At 50.0% G+C, this 17,432-nt stretch overlaps 1 protein-coding gene across 1 annotated transcript in view; it reads left to right on the forward strand.

The window, feature by feature from the left end:
- Positions 1-2,076: 2,076 nt before the first annotated feature.
- TMOD1 (tropomodulin 1) overlaps positions 2,077-17,432 on the forward strand; it is a 15,871-nt gene continuing 515 nt past the window's right edge. Inside the window, exons 1-8 of the mRNA XM_008937278.1 lie at positions 2,077-2,293; positions 4,235-4,391; positions 7,562-7,681; positions 10,169-10,258; positions 10,745-10,875; positions 12,455-12,562; positions 14,110-14,253; positions 14,955-15,099. Of these exons, the coding sequence (XP_008935526.1) occupies positions 2,174-2,293; positions 4,235-4,391; positions 7,562-7,681; positions 10,169-10,258; positions 10,745-10,875; positions 12,455-12,562; positions 14,110-14,253; positions 14,955-15,099 (1,015 nt within the window). The 5' untranslated portion in view covers positions 2,077-2,173. The remainder of the gene's footprint in view (positions 2,294-4,234; positions 4,392-7,561; positions 7,682-10,168; positions 10,259-10,744; positions 10,876-12,454; positions 12,563-14,109; positions 14,254-14,954; positions 15,100-17,432) is intronic.

Genomic DNA, 17,432 nt, shown 5'->3' on the forward strand with positions numbered 1-17,432 from the left:
GGCCATGGGTAGGGCAGGTGTGGGTACTTTAAGCCGCCACAGGGAATTTAGCAGCCTGGGGTGGGTTGTCTTCTACCCTCCTGCCTGATCTTAGCTCCTGCGCTTTCCACAGCAGAACAGTCAAAACGGAAAATTGAGTGTGAAATACAAACTAGGCCTGGCTTGTGCACTTCAGTCTAAGGTTGCAGTGGCACAGCACGTCTCCAGATCCGGCTCCAGGCTGCTTTTCTAGGATGTCCCACATCAGAGCAATAACAACTGCTGCGAGGAAAAGGGTTTACTCATGGGTAATGGTGATAAAGGCTCTGCTCTTGCCTGTACTGACCAGAAGAGCAGCCTTGCCTGGGCTGAGCTGCTGGACGTGGCTCCCAGCCTGACCAGTGCATGGTTCTTTGCCTGCAGAACATCAGTCTTGCTTCTTGAGGAGCCTTGTACTGACTGTTGGAGACAAGTGGTAAGGCACAGCTGAGGTCCCCCACCATCTTGCTTAGCCAGCCCCATGGAGCCCCGTGTCCTCTGCTTCCTTCTTCCCCTCCCACTGCCCTAAGCCCTGGTGCCTGCAGGTTGACTGTCACCACACAGAGCAAACCAGCCCAACAAAAAGCTGGTTTTCACCCTCTCAGCTCCCAGCTGTGGGACCTGGGGGACTGTTCCTCCCACCAAGGAGGCACTGTCTCCTGGCACTCCACCTCCTGAGTGACGAGCTGCAGGAATGTGAGTGATGCAGGAATTGCCATCACACCAGTGGGGAACCAATGTCTGGCCAGATGGCAGCTCTAAATTTAAGGGCTTGCTGCTGAGACATGTGTGTGTTAGTGTGCCCTTTTGTGACCAAGCTAAAGATAATTTTCTTATCTGGAACAGCAGCTGCATTGTAAATTGTATAAGGAGACTTCTTTGCTAATGAAGAGTGATCATAAGAGTGAGATCTGCCCTGAGAGGATGAGCAAAGCTAGAGAGATGTGACCTGTGGTAGGGCTCTGATACTCTGCAGAAGCCGAAAAGAGACCATTTATAGAAACTCAAAAGATATTTGGTTCCTTGAAAAATGCACAAGCTTTGCTGTTATTTTAAAGTAAATGCCACTTGGGAGAATGGCAAAACTTTTTTTAAACTGTGGGAAAAGTCGCTTTAAATTATGGAGTTCAATATTCTTTGCAAAAATTGAGCCTAAAAAAAGAAAATATAGAGACAGTGTAATAGACTAGACGGAAGCTTTCAGAAAAGAAACAGAGCTGGACACATTCTTATGTGTTGTATTGAGTGTATTTTTAACCCACCTGCATATTTTAAACAAGTTGACCTCGTAGAAGGTCTGCTACAGTCATTTAGAGCTGGGAGAGGTCCAGTTACGTGCGTGTGATTGTGTATGGCATTTTATATTGGGAGATATGGGACAAACCCCTGGGTCAGCAGGGATTATCCAGATAGGTCATTTAGTATGTTACTCCCACTTCTTGAAGGGTTGGTTTAGACGTGCAGGTCAGCTGCTTAGCTTGCAGCAGTGCAAACACGTGTCATCTCAGGGAAGGTGGGTCACTAAACAGCACGTTTTACTGGCAGCCTCCTGAACACGAGTAGATAATACTTCCTGATCTCCTTGTGGCTTTAAAACACAGGAAGAAGTGCTGCACACTGTGGCCTCATGGAGGTTTGCAGGGCTCAGAGTATTCAGTGAAGCTACAAATCTGTTTTCCCACCTGGTGACAGCACTATATGGAGTGCCACGTGTTACTGGGGGTATGTAAGGGCAGGAGAGCTGCAGACTTTATGATATGTGGTTTATTGTCCTTCAAGGAAGCAAATGCTTAGGACACTTTGTCAACATCTAGGATTGCTTGGAGAAAGACATCTCTAGCCAGGGTCCTGTACAAAGTTCTTCCTCAGTGCTGCCCTGTAAGTCTGTGATGGGGCAATGTGCTGCTGAAGTCATGCCACTCATGGCCATGGCCCTCACTTGCATGTAAGACATGGATGGGGGGACCATGAGCAGTCTGCCCTGGCTTTGAAGTCAGCCATGCCTTAGGCATAAATCTTCTGCAGCAATGTGGTATTCAGCATTCCTTGGCCAGCCAGGCTGCAGTGTTGTGTTTCAAGTGTTCAGTGTTACACGTCTTGTCTTCATTTCAGGTCCTGTTTGGCGTAAAAGTGAGATTCACAAGACTCCTCTAAGATGTCTTACAGAAAGGAGCTAGAAAAATACCGAGACCTGGATGAAGACAAGATCCTTGGAGCTCTGACAGAGGAGGAGCTCAGGAAGTTAGAAAATGAACTGGAAGAGCTGGATCCGGACGTAAGTAATTTTTACATGAGATTTGCTGGGTGGTAGATCTCAGTGCTTGTGGGGAAATGGGCGGGATTCGTGACCCGTACGCAAGCGGGATCCTTCGCAGAGCCTGTACCCAGCACGAGGTGGAAGAGAGAGTGTGTCCACAGATGAGCAGAAGCAGTTCTGCTGTCACAGGCACGGGCCACACATGGGACTTCATTTCTGTGATATTCCCCTGCCCTTGCCCCAGCGCCCACGCTCCACTGTGATGAGTGCTGGATTTGCAGCACTGATGTGAGCCAGTGCTGGTGCAGGGCAGTAGACCCATGGCAACTGCATCCCTGCTCCTGATCAGGCCACCTTGGAAGGAGTATTTTGGAGTTCATGCATTGTTTGGCATTTTCTTGGTAGCAAACTTCAAATGGTCTGTATTCTCCTCCACTTAAGCAGAAATCCAAATCTCAGAGTTTTGCAAAATGGGACAACTGCTTTTTAGCTACCTCCAGCATCACTGGGATCTGCACATATGCAAACCTTTGCCTGCTGGTGCCAAGCAATGAAAGCTTTAGGAGGCAACGTTGTCCTGTGGCCTCAACAGAGGATGTGCGGAGCCAACTGGCAGGCCTCTGGGTTACAGCAGTATTAGCTGATGAGGCTGGGCACTGCCAAGCGAGAAATTGTTCCTCCAACATGCAGTTAGTGTTTGTGGGGGAAATGATGAGCAGCGTAGATTGCATCACCGGTATGTTTAATTGCAATGCAGGAAAACAATTAGGAGGTGGTAGGCTAGCTCCTGGGATCAAGTGTATGGGTAGATGGCGTTCAGCTTCCTCGGAAGGCACGGAGTCAAGCAGCATTCTGTGAAAGGTGCAGAAAGGGGTAAAATAATCACCAATATCTGTCAGCACAGGTGTGGCCTGAGTGCAGGAATTAAAGCGTGAAGGTCACAAGGTCATCTCTCACAACCTGAAGCCCAAGGAAGCAAGCTGTTGCCTCACTGCTTGTGCATCAGCACAATTCTCTGTTGCCCTCCAAGGCTGCCCAAGTCTAATTGCTTCCTATTAGTCGTTTTCTGTGCCAGGCTTTTCACTGATACCAATTTTAATTATAAAGAATTACTTTTATTAACCGGGCATGGAAGTATCAGTGTTGTTCAAAATCAGCTGGGATGTTTTAAAAAGTCAATGTTGACTTCCATCCAGCAAGGCTTTAAAGAACATGCTTAGTGTCAAATCTGGGAATAGTCCTTCTCACTGCGTTAAGGCTGTTCTATATTTAAATCTAAGCAGGTGCTTACGTGCCCTGTGTGTCAGGCACAAAGCAGCTTCCCCTGGTGGCTGATGTGGCTGAGTAACAAGCAGGCAGGATGAAAAAGGGATGCGGTCCGCAGGGGTTTTGTTCTGTGAGACCTTGCCTGTGGTTTTGTGGTGGACCGTGAAAGGCAGAAGTGACCACTGTGGCTCTCTGGTCTGCTCTGTGAAAGACCATGGGATCTCCCTGAGCTGATTTGTGCTGGGAGATGTGGGGCATGTGGGCACTGGCACGGGTGCACACGGAGGAGATCAGTCAAGCATAGCAGCTTGGTTCTGGTGCTGCAACTGTTGCAAAGAGGCAGCAGAAGTGGTGAGGGTGTGGGATGAGACTAGGAGGAGTGGGAGGAGATGCCCAAGAGCCCCCAGAGAAAGGGCTGGAGCTGCTGTTGTAAAGAAACAGCCACCTGCCAACACAGAGATCTTGTAGTGCAGCCAGCACTTGAAATTGGAGGGTGGAGGGAGCATCATGTGTCTTAGAGGATGTGGGAATTGGTGGGGTTGGATGGAGGTAACCTTTGACACAAGGAGAAGCAAATTGTCCAGTGATGTGGAAGGAAGACGGTGCAGTGAGGAAAGTGGGGAGGGGAGAGTGTTCATTGGATGAGGATCATGGCCTACAGAGGTAACCCATGTTTCTCCCCTCCATGCCCAGAATGCATTGCTGCCAGCAGGACTCAGGCAGCGGGATCAGACACAAAAGCCACCAACGGGCCCATTCAGGAGGGAGGAACTCATGGCCCACCTAGAAAAGCAGGCAAAGGATGTTAAAGACAGAGAAGACTTGGTTCCTTTCACGGGTGAAAAGAGAGGTATGGTCATCCTTTGTGCCACTGTGCAGCCTCTTTCTGTCCCCATCCCACTGCAGGTATATCAGCCTCTGAGGAAGACATCATATTCCGTCCCCTGTTGTTCCTCCTTTGCCCTGTCCTCCTGTGAGCTCTGCAGGCTCTGCTCCTTCTTCCGCCATTGCCTTTCGTGCTCCATCCCATGCTCTGAAATTCATCTTGGTAAAGAGGAACTCCACAGCTCTGATGATCCGACAGTTCCTGTGTAGTCTTCATCACCTCTTGGCCACGCCAGCCTCATTTCCTGGTCTTTCGCAGCTTGCATGTTTCTGTATTCCTGCACCATACCCTGCGATGGCTGCTACAGCCCTGCTCTGCATGGCCCTGCGGCCTGTCAGCAGGGGTTTGCTCTGCCTCTTCTCTTCCTTTTCCTCCTGGCATCTTTTCCTGTTCTCCTGGGACACGTCCCATTATCTAAAGGTCTTTCCTGCTCCCATTAGCACCCTGAATATCATCTGGCATATTATGTGGGCTGGTCAGTTCTTACCTCAGGGCTCCAGCAGCTTCTCAGCAGCCTTCTGCTGTTTTGCCTCCTTCTGTACCATGGTCCCACAGAAGTTCTGGCTGTACACTATTCACAAGACTGGTTGCCCCATGTCAAAAAAGAAGTGCATGAAAATGTGGGCATGTGAGCATGTTTCCCAGTCGAGGTCTTTCTCAAAGCTGCCTCCTTACTGATCGACGTGCCTCTCTGAGGAAGAGCTTCTGTTAAATCAGTCCATTTAATAATATTTGAGCTGGTATTTTAATGAGTTCTCCTTGAAATAAGTCAATGAAAAGAGTAATTTGAGTGTTATCAAAGAAGAGTGGTAGAGCAACTTGAACACACCCTAGCCTAGTGCAGGCTACCTGCCTGGCTAGCCCAGCAGGTACTAGCAGCGCTCTGACGGAGCCAGAGCTATTCCAGGCATTTTGAGTCTTCAGCTTCTGGCCTGAGCTAATCATATTTCAATCTGATGTGATCTCAGACACATTAAACATATTTTCACTTGTAACACGCTGTTGAGTGAAGACACTATTACACTGACTGGGAGCCAGAGATAATAAATTACATATTCACAGCTGTGGCAGAGCTGGAAATAAATCACCACGTTTGCGGTTGGGAGGGTGATTTACTAGTGTTCCACGGGAGGTGCTGTCCCTCGCCGTGCCACTGGGCAGGGCAGGAGCTGGGGTCTGCTGCGTTATTGTTGTCCATAATGCTGCCCTTGCACACGCCGCTCCATTTAAAGTTCAAACTCATCATAAAGCATGTGTGAGATGCGAAACTTTCTAAAATTAAACCCCAGAAGTTCTGATGACAGTGAGGTGCCTGAAGGAGCTGCTGCGTGAGGTGGAAGGGTCCCGTTCCCCGCTGAGCCCACCGGGTGCTGCGCAGTTTGCCGAGGCGCGCGTCCAGCGGGACGGCGGTTCTGGGGCTCCTGTGGTGAGCCGGGGCTGGGGGCACCAGCCCTCCCCGGGCGTTTTGATGTGGAGTGCCCAGAAGGTGCCAGGCTGTGGTGGCACGCGTGACGCTGGGCATTTTTGCGAGGGCAGCCGTGTCGCAGGAGGCAGATTCCCGCCCGCTCCATCGGGGCGGCCGCGCCCAGGCAGGCAGGAGATGGGACATTTTGCAAAAGGCTGTTTATAGCAGCCTCCATTTCAGACTGGTGGAGCCCAAGGCACAGTTGCTTCTTCCTGGAGGCTAAATTTAGCCCCTTCTGTTTCTGCACATCCCTGAGCACCAGGATCTTTGTTTTTCCCCTCTGGTGCTGCTGGCTCTGGTTTCAGAACGGGGACAAAAATAGTCCTGGCTGGCATGTAAGGCCGAGAGCTTTGCACTTGCTATCTCTCTGCAGTGATCCTGGACTATTTCAGGGGAGGGAGCTGCTCCAAAATGCTCTGGGATCCCTCCTCCTCCTACCCTGCAGCAATGCTGGGTTTACCCAACTGATTGCTCCCTGCTGTGGTGTGTTAAAACACCAGAAGCTTTCTGTTCCCTTTGGTGGCTGTGTCGGTCATAGGTAGCAGTGTGAGGTTTGCAGCTTCACTGGTGTGACGTCTCAGACCTGACCCGTTTGGCCTCCACAGAGAGATGTGCCCACCCGTGGGCAGCGCTGGGAGCTGGGAGCAGCCAGGCAGTGCCACGGACCCCAGGTGCTGCCCCACGCCTCCCGGGCTGCAGGTGCCTCCAGCAGAGAGACGGGTCACGGCCTGCCTGCCGATCGTCCCGGGCAGTGGTGGGAGCAGTGCTGGAGAGTCCACGGCATCCGGAGCTGGGCTGGAGCTGCACCACTTGCTGCACAGCCCCTCGTCCGTGTGGGCAGCCCCTGCTAGGAAAAGGCTACAGGGGAGCAGCCGAGATGGCAGCTTTGTGTTACCAGCTGTACCTGTTGCCTTGCACCTCTGATGTGCAGGAAAAAGGCCTGTTCCTTGGCCTGTGGCTGTCCTGGCAGACAGAGCATGGAGGTCTCAATCTGGCATGCCCACTGTGTCTCCTCCCTGTCCTACTCTCCTATGCAGCAACGTTGAGCCAGACCAGCTGCCCCAAGACTGCTCCTCCTTGCATCCCATGTGCTCACTGGGTGACTGACTGCTATCCTTGCCTGCTGCCAGACCCCTTCCACCACCTTCTCTCCACCCTCTTTTGACTAATGTGCCATCTGTGCTGCCATCATGCACTTGGAGTTAGCAGCAGGAGCTGTCTCCGTGGCAGGACCAACCCTGCACAGTGCTGGATCAAGGCCACTGGCCTCTCTTGGTCTATATGAGTGCTGCAAATCTCCATCCCTTTTATGCAGCCTTCAAAGAGGTGAAGCCCTGCATGGTCAGGCTCTCCATGCCTTTCTGAGTGCTGTGCTGGGCAGTCATCGTCCTGTACAAAGGTACTCCTGGCCTTTTGTAGATAGAACCCTCCACATTCCTGAAGGAGTCCAGCTCCACAGCTGGAGACGTGCCCCTGGCTCACGTTGCAGCAGGACTCAGGCTGATCTAATGGGAAGGGATTCAGTGTCTCCTCTGGTTTTAGTCTAGGTCCTTGTGCTCCTCTGTCCTTCCCACTGTGCAAATCTCACCTGACGGAAACACGTCTGCCTGGCTGGTTGTGAAACAGGTGCTAGAGCTGTGCTGAGAGTGACCTCACTTTGCCTTTATAGGGAAGGCTTGGATCCCCAAGCAGAAGCCGATGGATCCTGTTTTGGAAAGTGTGACTCTGGAGCCAGAACTGGAGGAAGCCCTGGCTAACGCCTCGGATGCAGAGCTCTGTGACATTGCTGGTAAAATAGTTTCACATGAATTGGGGGTTCAAGCTGTTCAACCACTGCTTTCTGTTTGTTTGTGTGTGGGAATCAAGCTGTTGCTTTTTTTTTCTGTTTAACTGAATGCTGTCAGTTCTGACATATTTTATTTGTTCAAACAGATATGTATATTTAAGTTTACTCTCAGCCCGTGTGGTTTAATCAGTGGCATAGACCAAAGAGGAGGAAGGATTTAGCAAGGGAACAGAGTGTGCTGTTTGGCCTCCTCCCTGGTCTTTGCCACTGAACCTTGCAAATTGCACCCCGCCACCTTCAAGAGCACACCCTTCTTCCAGCCAAACCTCTAGGAAACCATCGAGCAGACCCTGTGAGAATGTGGATTTCTAGTGCAGCCTAGAAGGAGCTGTCAGGTCAGAGCAGTCTGTCAAAGGACGCTCAGGGCTGCTGTTTGCTAAAGAGCTTTTCCAACACACTGTAAAGCTGTGGATTTCTTGCCATTTGCACAGTCGGTGGGTTCTGTGTCAGTTTCCCTCAAGCTGGGGGGATCCAGGGTTAAAAGGGTCATGTAGTTCACAACGACTGAAGAGCAGGTTGGAATATGTGGTGAGCTGGAGAGGGGGCAGAGGAGTTGCAGGTGCCGACTGAGCCCCATCAGTGTGCCATTCACCAGGCAAGACAAACCCTGAACAAACCCAAAAGGAGAGGTGTGGTCCTGCCAAGGGGGGTCTACATCTCCGTGCTAGGTGAGTCAGTGTCCCACTGCAGCTTTTTGGGCAGTGTTGTCTGAATGGAGGGGAACCCCTGCAAGCCTCTGCAGCCACTTCAGAGATGGCAATATTGGTGTCTTGCTGAAGCCAGTAGCATGGACTTAGCTTTGTGACTGGGGTGGGTAAGCTATGCCTTGGCCAAAGGAGTGTATGAACTGCACTTGGAGTCGCAGCAGGAGAACTGATGTGATACAAGCTGTGCCAAAATCTCAGTATTGACAGTGCCAGCGTTGCTCCTGCCTGTTTAGCAGGGCTTGCTGTCAGCCATGGGGTACTGGATCCCTCCCTTGGCAAGACCAGCAGGATAGCACTTGTGGGTGGCTTGCAACAAGTCCTGGAAGGGCTCCCATGCCGTGGGTCATCTGGGAGAGATGACCAAACCTCACACAGACTTCCAGAGTGGGACTGCTTGGCTCTGTGCAATCCAGCTGGGAATTGCTGGGGTGGCAGAGGGGGAAAGTGGACAGTGGTCTTTGTTAACACCTTTTGATGGAGGCAGTCACGCCTGTGCCACCCAGACCTGGACTCGTGGTCATCTGCCACCTGAACAGACACCATGCCTGTGATGGGCCTCAGGGACAGCCTTCTGCTGCAGCTCCCAGACCTTCCTGGCCAAAGCCCTGAGCCAATGGTGATGGACTGGCGCCAGCCAAGCACAGGAGAAGCAGCTCATGGGAAAGTAAAGTGAATTTGTGGTAGCATGCCTGAATTTTAGGGAGAGATTTGTCCTTTATTTTTCTTTAGCCACTGTGCCCATCCAGAGGTCAAGATTTGTTCAAATCTTTCTATTTATAGTAAGTATTCACATCTGCATTTTTCTTTAGAAAGTCATACAGTTGTTTAAAAAAGTTGATAAAAAAAACCAGTTTATTTTTACACGTGAACTTTCTGTGAGTATCAGTGTTATTTTTAGAAACAAAATCTTTGCTTAAATGTTTCTAGGCTGTTGGCTTCCCACTGCTCATTTGCAGCTGGCAAGAATATCAGCAGAACCCCCTGGCCACATTTCAATGTGAATTTGCATATTGGTTTTGCAGTTATGAGCCTGAGGTACACAAATTCTCAGAAGCTTGGCTTTTGGGCTCTTACAGTCTTCGAAGTTTGTTGATGACATCACTTCCTGCATTTCAGCTGAGCTGGCAGAGCTGGCTTTAGTGTCTCAAAATGTCAGCTTCCAAGCTTAAAAAGAGGGATTCAAGGCACTCCAGCACTGGCAGCACACTTGCTGTTGAGTGAAAACATGTGTGCTGTGACACTTTGGGTGACAGTCGCTGCCTGAGGGGTTGGTGTGGTTCTGGGTGGGACACAGCTGATCTCAAAAACTGGACTGCTGCACATGCCCAGGTGAGGGAGGGTGATGAGGATGTCCAGGATTCTACTGGACTGGACCCCTTACGTTAAATACTACCAATAGTTTGTTTTTTCTTTTGTTGTCTTCCCCTCACTATTTTTGTGTGATGCTTTGGCTACTGGGAAGCCCTGGCTGTTTGACCGTTTGCTGTCTGCAGGATGATGTTCCTCTTCTATAAATACAAGCTACACTGGAATAAACAAAGGAGCACATCTGAGCCATATTTTGTGTTTGTAGCAGCCGGGGCGCTTGGTCTTACCATTACATGTTGTTCTGTGCTTGCACAGGGAAAGCTACAGACCATCAACCTGGGCAGCACAGCATGTGTGTATTTTTCCTGGCTTTGGAGCCTGCAATAAGTCATGTTCTGCTTTTCTTTTCCTGTAGCCATCCTTGGCATGCACACCTTGATGAGTAACCAGCAGTACTATGAGGCCCTGGGGAGCAGCACCATCGTGAACACAGAAGGGCTCAACAGTAAGTGATTAAGAGCAATAGCAGGCTGCTATTGAAGCTGGTAGCAGAGGCAAAGCAGGAATCATTTTTAGGCTGAAGGTTAGAGCTGTGGAAGTGAGAGCAGACTGTGATTGCTGGGGCTGTCTCTGGAGCATCCCTGCCCTGTGCCAGCCAGCGGGGTCTCAGCCACTGCCCTGGAGCCATCTGGGAGCTAGCACAGCCCAGGGAACAGCCCCATGCCAGCAGCATGCCCCCCATCACCCCGTGCTGGACCCCCAGAGCACAGGGCAGCAGGCAGTGGCTGTCCTGTCCTGGCTGGCCTCAGTGCTAGGCAGTGTTTTGGGATGCAGGAGAGCGTGGTGGAGCTGAGGAGTGCTTATTTAGTCTCTCTCTGTGTGTCTCTTTGTCAGATCACGCTTCCCTCTCCCAGCACTGCTTCTGGAAGAGGAGAAACACACCTAGATCAAAGATGTTTTCAGCTTCACCTGTCTGGGTTTTCACTTGCAGGTGTGATTAAGCCCACCAAGTACAAACCAGTTCCTGATGAGGAACCGAACTCAACGGATGTGGAGGAAACTCTGAAACGAATACAGAGCAACGATCCTGACCTCGAGGAGGTCAACCTTAACAATATCATGGTATTTGCTCCTCTCTACTCTCTTAACAACAGGACCAAACACAGAAGGTGGAGACCAAGTCTGTTTTGCTGAGCTGATTAATACCATAACGTTGCGTTTAGTGGGACAGGAAACACCAGTGCTTTCTGTCTCTGTTTTGGGCAACAGGAGCTGTTACCTGCTGTGGGACAATGGTGTGATGTTGGTAGCAGGAGGACTCCTAGAGATGCCTGGAAGAGCAGAGTTGTGTTGAGGGTAGTTTGGAAGACCTGTCTCCAGCCTGTCTGGTTAAAGGTGTTCTAGGTTGCTTCAGGGGCTTAGTTGAGCACATTTGGGGGAAGGGCTGTTTATATAAGATAAAAAGGTGGAGGAAAAAGGCTTCCTGACACTTGCCATGAAAACAGGAGCAAATCCACCTTCTTGCAGGTAGTTTTGTCCATTTCCCCACACATCCCTTCTGCAGGACTCTGTTACTTTTTGTAGAAAGCAAATCAGGACCTGGCACCATTTCTGTGTTGCCTCTGAGACATGTACACATGCTAGAAAACAGTTTCCATCTGTCCTCTCTGACTCCAGGACCCCCATGCTATGGGATCTGTTGAAGGGTGATATATTCAGACAGTAAGAATGTGGCTAACTGCATGTGCACATTAAAAACACTTGGGCCATGCCACCTGCACCTTTCTGTAAGGAAAAGATTTTTACTCTCATGTATCTGATTTTGGCTAGTGACTCTGCATGTCCCTTGAGGACACCAGGCTGAGGATCTGGCAGGCAGGAGCTTTTTTTGTGTGTTGGACTCAGGGCTTTGGGACATGGTTTGGCAAACTAGGGAGTGGTGATAGAGATGGTAAGCTGCTGGGCTGCATGTTATGGCTCTGGACATGGCTTTGACTATAGGTGATTCCATATGGTGGGATCCAAATGGTGTGGCAAGAAGCCCAAGCTGAGGATACCACTTAAAATTTTAGGTGAAAATCTGTTCATCTGAAAAGGGTATCTAAAGTATTTGATAAGTGGAAAATACTCATTTTGTAGGAACTCAAGCAGCATGGATTTATTTTCAGGGCTGAGACCTTGCATAGCAAATACTAGCCTGGAAGATGTTGTATAAAGCAGTTAGAGGTGTCTGAGGTTTGAACTACAAGGAGATCATTCCGCGTCTTTGTGGACTGGGCCCCGCAGGTGGAAATTTTCCTGCCATGAGTGTTTCTCAGAGATGCCTTTTGTATTAAAAAGCACAGGAGCAGTACTCTGTAGGCACATGGACCATAGATAAATACATCCCCATAATGCCTGTGTTCATGAGTAGCTGGGTTTCTGGGCAACTAAATTAAACAGCAGAGAGCTTGTAGATGCAAATCAAGGCAGTGAGCTCTCAGCAGGGTGAGAAACAGGATGAAGACATCACCATTCTCCTTAGGCCATGCTGACTATGACAAGAGAACTTGTAAAAACATTTATTAACCCCCTCCTAAATCACTTCAGTGCACTGGGTGATGTGACCTTGACAAGAAATTTAAAGCACCATTTAAACATATTGCATATTCCTTCACAGGGATGGTGGCCTAACACAGGTTTTCTGCACTTCTTTTCACAGAATATTCCCATACCAACTTTAAAAGCTTTTGCAGAAGCCTTGAAAAATAACACCTACGTGAAGAAGTTCAGTATAGTTGGGACACGGAGCAATGATCCCGTTGCTTTTGTAAGTACTGTCAGCTCATTGTCATAAAGTTGTCACAGGAGCAGTTCTTGGGAAAGATATTTCTGGAGTTACCAACTCCAGAAGATGGGAAGCTTTTGCACCTCACAGTGTGTTTGGCACATGATGCACCTCTGGCATTTGGTGCAGGTGCTTCAGTTTCAGGAGTGCTGGTGAAAGCCAGCAACAGACAGGCTTTGGTTCCTTTTTCAGCTGTGGAGATTTCGGGACACAAGGCCTTTAATCCTATTCAGTATCCTGTTTGTCCTCCAAGATCTCCCAGAGAAGGAGCAGGAGATGAAAACCGACTTCCTAGTGGCATTTTGTAAAAGCAGTTTGTCTCTCTCGATCTGCCTGACATCTGGGCCACCCTGTTTGTTTCTGTTGGTACAAAGTTGTGCACTGCTGTGTGCACACCTGTCCCTGCCCTCGTGTGCCTCTGCTCCATCTCCTTCATACAGTCCTTTGTGCAGACCCGTGCAGAAGCAGTACTCTGCATTCCTTGCATGTGGCCTCTGTTGGTGGTAAAGGGTGTTTCTGGCTCCTGTGAGCAGTCTCCAATAGCAGTGGGGATGCAGGGTGGTGCTAGGTGTTGTGCTTGGCCCCTCCTGCTGCCTTCTAGGCTGCATCCTTGTACACTCCTCCAGCACCACTGCAGCCAATTTTTGCTCTTATTCACCCAGGCCACCCCCACCTACCTCCATACATACATAGGCACACCAGTTTGCTGTGAGAAAAAAAAATTCTATTTTTGGAGGGTGAATACATCCCTCCTGTTATCTGAGGCAGTCTGGGCTGGGGCAGAAGCCTGTGCAGGCAGCTCTGGCACTGTTGGAGGACCCATGGGGGACTGTGCAGGGCTGGGGGAGCTCTGGGGCCAAGTGCTGTGTGAGTGGGTGCGGGTCAGCCCTGCTACTTGGGCATCACCTTCTGGCCCTTCTGTCTCATGACTTCGATGGGTCCTCCCAAGGAGCTTGTGAAATGACATCACCAGATCAGGTCCTCGAGGTGGGATGGTGCCAGCCTCCTTCTGGGCTCACCCGCTGAAGGAAGCAGTTGTGATTAAAATGATTGTGATGCTACTTGGGAAGAGACCTTGAATGTGGAGAGTCCCTTGTTGTTTGAGACAGATGCTCCCATCTCTGCCTGCTGTGATGGGAAGCATCCGAGTCCTGTGCAGAAGGAGCAGGTCAGGCAGGAGGCAGGGCTGATGCTGGCCAGTGTCCTTGTCTTCACCATGCTGGCTTTAGAAAAGGGAGAGATAAAGCTGTCACAGGGCAGTTGTGGACTGTTGCCTTTTGGGGTGGCCCTCAGGGTTTCTCCATATGAGGTTTTACTGTGGCCTCCAGCATCCTCATATGCAAGAATCCCCCCTGCAATCTCTTTCACCCCACACAGAGCTCTCCCCTGTGGTGGCAGCAAAACCACTTGGCACATGGGGTCCTCCTGGTGTCCTCCAGAGGCAAGGGGGGGTCGAACCCCTGCTGCTCCGGGGTGCTCTGCCCCAACCTGCCTGACTGCCAGCTCTTCCCACCCACCTCTGCCCACAGGCACTGGCAGAGATGCTGAAGGTCAATAACACGCTGAAGAGCCTGAACGTGGAATCCAACTTCATTTCTGGGTCGGGGATCCTGGCTGTGGTGGAAGCGCTCCAGGGCAACACGTCTCTCGTAGAGCTGCGCATCGACAACCAGGTACAGCTCACGCCAGCGGGGGCTCTGATCCCCGGGACGTGTCCCCACGGGGGGAAATGGAGGAGCTGATCGAGGTGGAGGGTGGCAGCACACCACCACTGCCAGGTGGCTTTGGGGAGGTTTCAGCCCCTTGTTTCTACTGCAGCTCCTGAGCAGTTCCTGCTATGACCTACAGTGATTAGGAAGGCTGTGGCAGTGCAGGCAGCTCTCCCTGTTCTGGGTGCTGCCCGGGGAGCTGTGATGCGCCTGCCCGGTGTCACACCTTGCTCTGCACTTAAACAATAATGTCTGCTTAGTAAAAATTAAATTCTTGCTACAACACAAGGGAGAGAGAAGAGCTCCAGACTGTGCCGTGGTACAAATGCCATGGCAAGTTTAGCTCGCCCATAATCCCAGTGAAGCATCTGAGCTACGGGGAGCTCAGGGACAGGTGCCTGGGAGTTCAAAGTTATAGTTTCTCCAAATGTCTCCAAGAAATAAAGTCTTTGGGCAACAGGACTTGTGGGAATGTCTGCTGGAGGACTTGGAGCCACTCAGTTGTACCAGGATCAGGCCAGCGGTTTGTTTCACCAGCTCCAAGTCAGAAATGTCAAAAGGACCAACAGGTCCTAAGAGGGAGGGAAGGGGTGGAGATGTCAGACCTAAGTCCTTGCTCTGAATCACCCTCTGACCTGACCAGCTTTCTTTTCTGTTTTCAAAAGAGCCAGCCATTGGGCAACAACGTAGAAATGGAAATTGCAAACATGCTGGAAAAAAACAGCTCCCTGCTGAAGTTTGGGTACCACTTCACCCAGCAAGGACCCCGGCTCCGCGCCTCCAATGCGATGATGAATAACAACGACCTAGGTGAGTCGGGCTGCCTGCAAGCCAGGGAGCATTAAGAGGCCCCTCTCTCTACCTGTGCACAGTTTGTGGTGGTAGAAGGGCAGAACTATTCACTTGAAGGCTCTGGGGGAAGTACTTGAATTAGAACCAACCGCTTGAAGGGCTGATGGTGCCTTGCCCCTCAAGGAAGAAATCAGTCTTCACTGACTGGTTCCCTAGCAGAGCTGCCATCAGCCGAGCAGTGGGTTGTGCCCCAACCCTGGAGACACTGGGTAGCTAAAGCTCCCAGACGAGGCAGTTTTGGGCAGTAACAGTGGGTCTTGTTGGGCAGGAGTGAGAGCTGCTAACGTGCTTCGGCACAGCGCGTGATACAGCATATGGCACACGGGTTGTGAGCTGTCAGCCCTGGTGATTCCTGCCAACTCCTTGGCTTCCTCCGGCTTCATTCCCACTTTAACAAGGAGATGAAAAGCAGTAGAGTTGAACTTTGAAGGCAGTGGGACTTGGCCCATCCCCTTCAGCAAAACAAATTGGAAGTGTTGCTAGGGAGAGGTGGGAAGCCACATGGCTTTGAGTTATCTTTATACTCTCAATGAAGCCGTCAGAAGTGCTTCTGAAGCAAAATGTGGGCGAGCCTGCAACCTGCCATTTCAGCCAATGAAAGCAGCAGAGACTGTCCATTGCTTGGCTACAAGCTGCTGTAGAGCACTGGAAATCAGTCCAGCAGAGCAATATTGAAGGCAGCCAACACACCAGCCACACTGTACTCCCTGGCTCCTAAACTGCACAGGCAGGGTGGTTACAAACGTGACAGTGATGAACTCCTCCTCACCAGCAACAGATAATGTGTCTGGGAGGAAGAAGCAAAGTTTGCAGATCATTCCTTTTGTATCTCTGGGAGGCTTGGGGTTTGCAAGACTTGGGAGGACAGAGCCAGCAGCTGGCCCGACCCAGGGCTAGGCAGAGCCCTGCTGCAAGCAGGAGGCTGGGCTGGAGGCTCCCAGGGACACCCTGTCATCATCAATGCCAGGCACATCCAGAAAGCAATGGCTAACATTGTCTAAATGTCTGAGAAAAAAACCTGATCTATAAATGCCAGCCATGAAGAAATGGTGGAAAACTGGAACCATGTATTTTAATCTGCCTATGGTTCACCACAGACAGGGTCTTCTGTCCCTTGAGGAATCAACTTCAGGTTTAAAAGCCACAGAAAACCAGCTTTAAGTGGATGCCATATTTGGACAGATGATAAATACATTGGATTTTAAAAATAATCATAAAAAGAATTGGTCTTGCTTCAGCCAGTACAACGCTCCTAGGCAGCACGGCCAAGCATAGAGGTATGTGCCAGTTCTTCAGTGACCACACAGAGTACTCAGTATTACAGTTCAGTGCGTATTTATTCTGCCTGTGGCTGCATTCCTGGTCATGAGGTTGCTGCACCAGGGAAGGCTTGCTATTTTCTGTCCTTTAGGGCAGAGTAAGGCTTTTAATGACCAGGCAGCACCTGGCATAGTCAGTCGTCAGCTGGAAGGTTCAGAACTAGTGTTTTAATTGTTCCTGCTGTGAAGGGTAATTCACAGCTTGCCTTCCATGTAACAGTTGTGCATTTTGCCTCTTTGACTGTTAAGATTTGCATTTTTGTCTGATCTGGTTCTTGTCTGCAGCTCGTATTCATCGGTGTGATGGTCTCTGGCAATAGCATCTCAGCTCCACACCTGGACAATGTATAAGTATAGAAAAACTTTTTTTTCCTCCCTGTCAGCAATAGCTCTCTGCTTGTGCTCAACTCCAGTGCTCTTGCCTACCATTAGCTGATGCTACCAGAACTTGGTTTTGGTCCTATAGCTTCTTTTCTCCAAGATGCTCTCTATGAACCAACTATGAATGCTTTTACATTCATCCTCATGAGCTAACTTCTGTGTCCTCTCTATACCTTTTTTCTTCCACACAAATTTCTTGAAAGGTCATAAATGTAGCTGTCAGAGCTGTGAATCAACTTTAAAGAGTAGGTATAAAACTGGTTTTCCCATGTTAAGCATGATCAGAGGGCTGGAGGCTAAAGGCTTAAGAGAAGAAATGAGGTAGAATTTTTTATTTTATTTTTTTTTAAATTTGCAATGGCAGTCTAGGAAAACTAGGAAAAGAAAAAGTCATCCATCACCTGCTATCTTTACATCAGTCAGGATCAGATGATGCCTTGGCCCAAGTCAGAGTACAAACTGTATGGTACAGTTGACTATAGAACAAGATAAGGCTGAAAGTAGCTTCTGGCCTTCAAAATTCATAAGGACAGAAACCTCATCCTACCTTCCCTGATTGTGACTGCATTAAGGCGTTGTGGGCTGCTTACA

This window comes from Merops nubicus, unplaced genomic scaffold, assembly GCF_000691845.1.
Source record: "Merops nubicus isolate BGI_N331 unplaced genomic scaffold, ASM69184v1 scaffold50193, whole genome shotgun sequence".
NCBI lineage: Eukaryota > Metazoa > Chordata > Aves > Coraciiformes > Meropidae > Merops > Merops nubicus.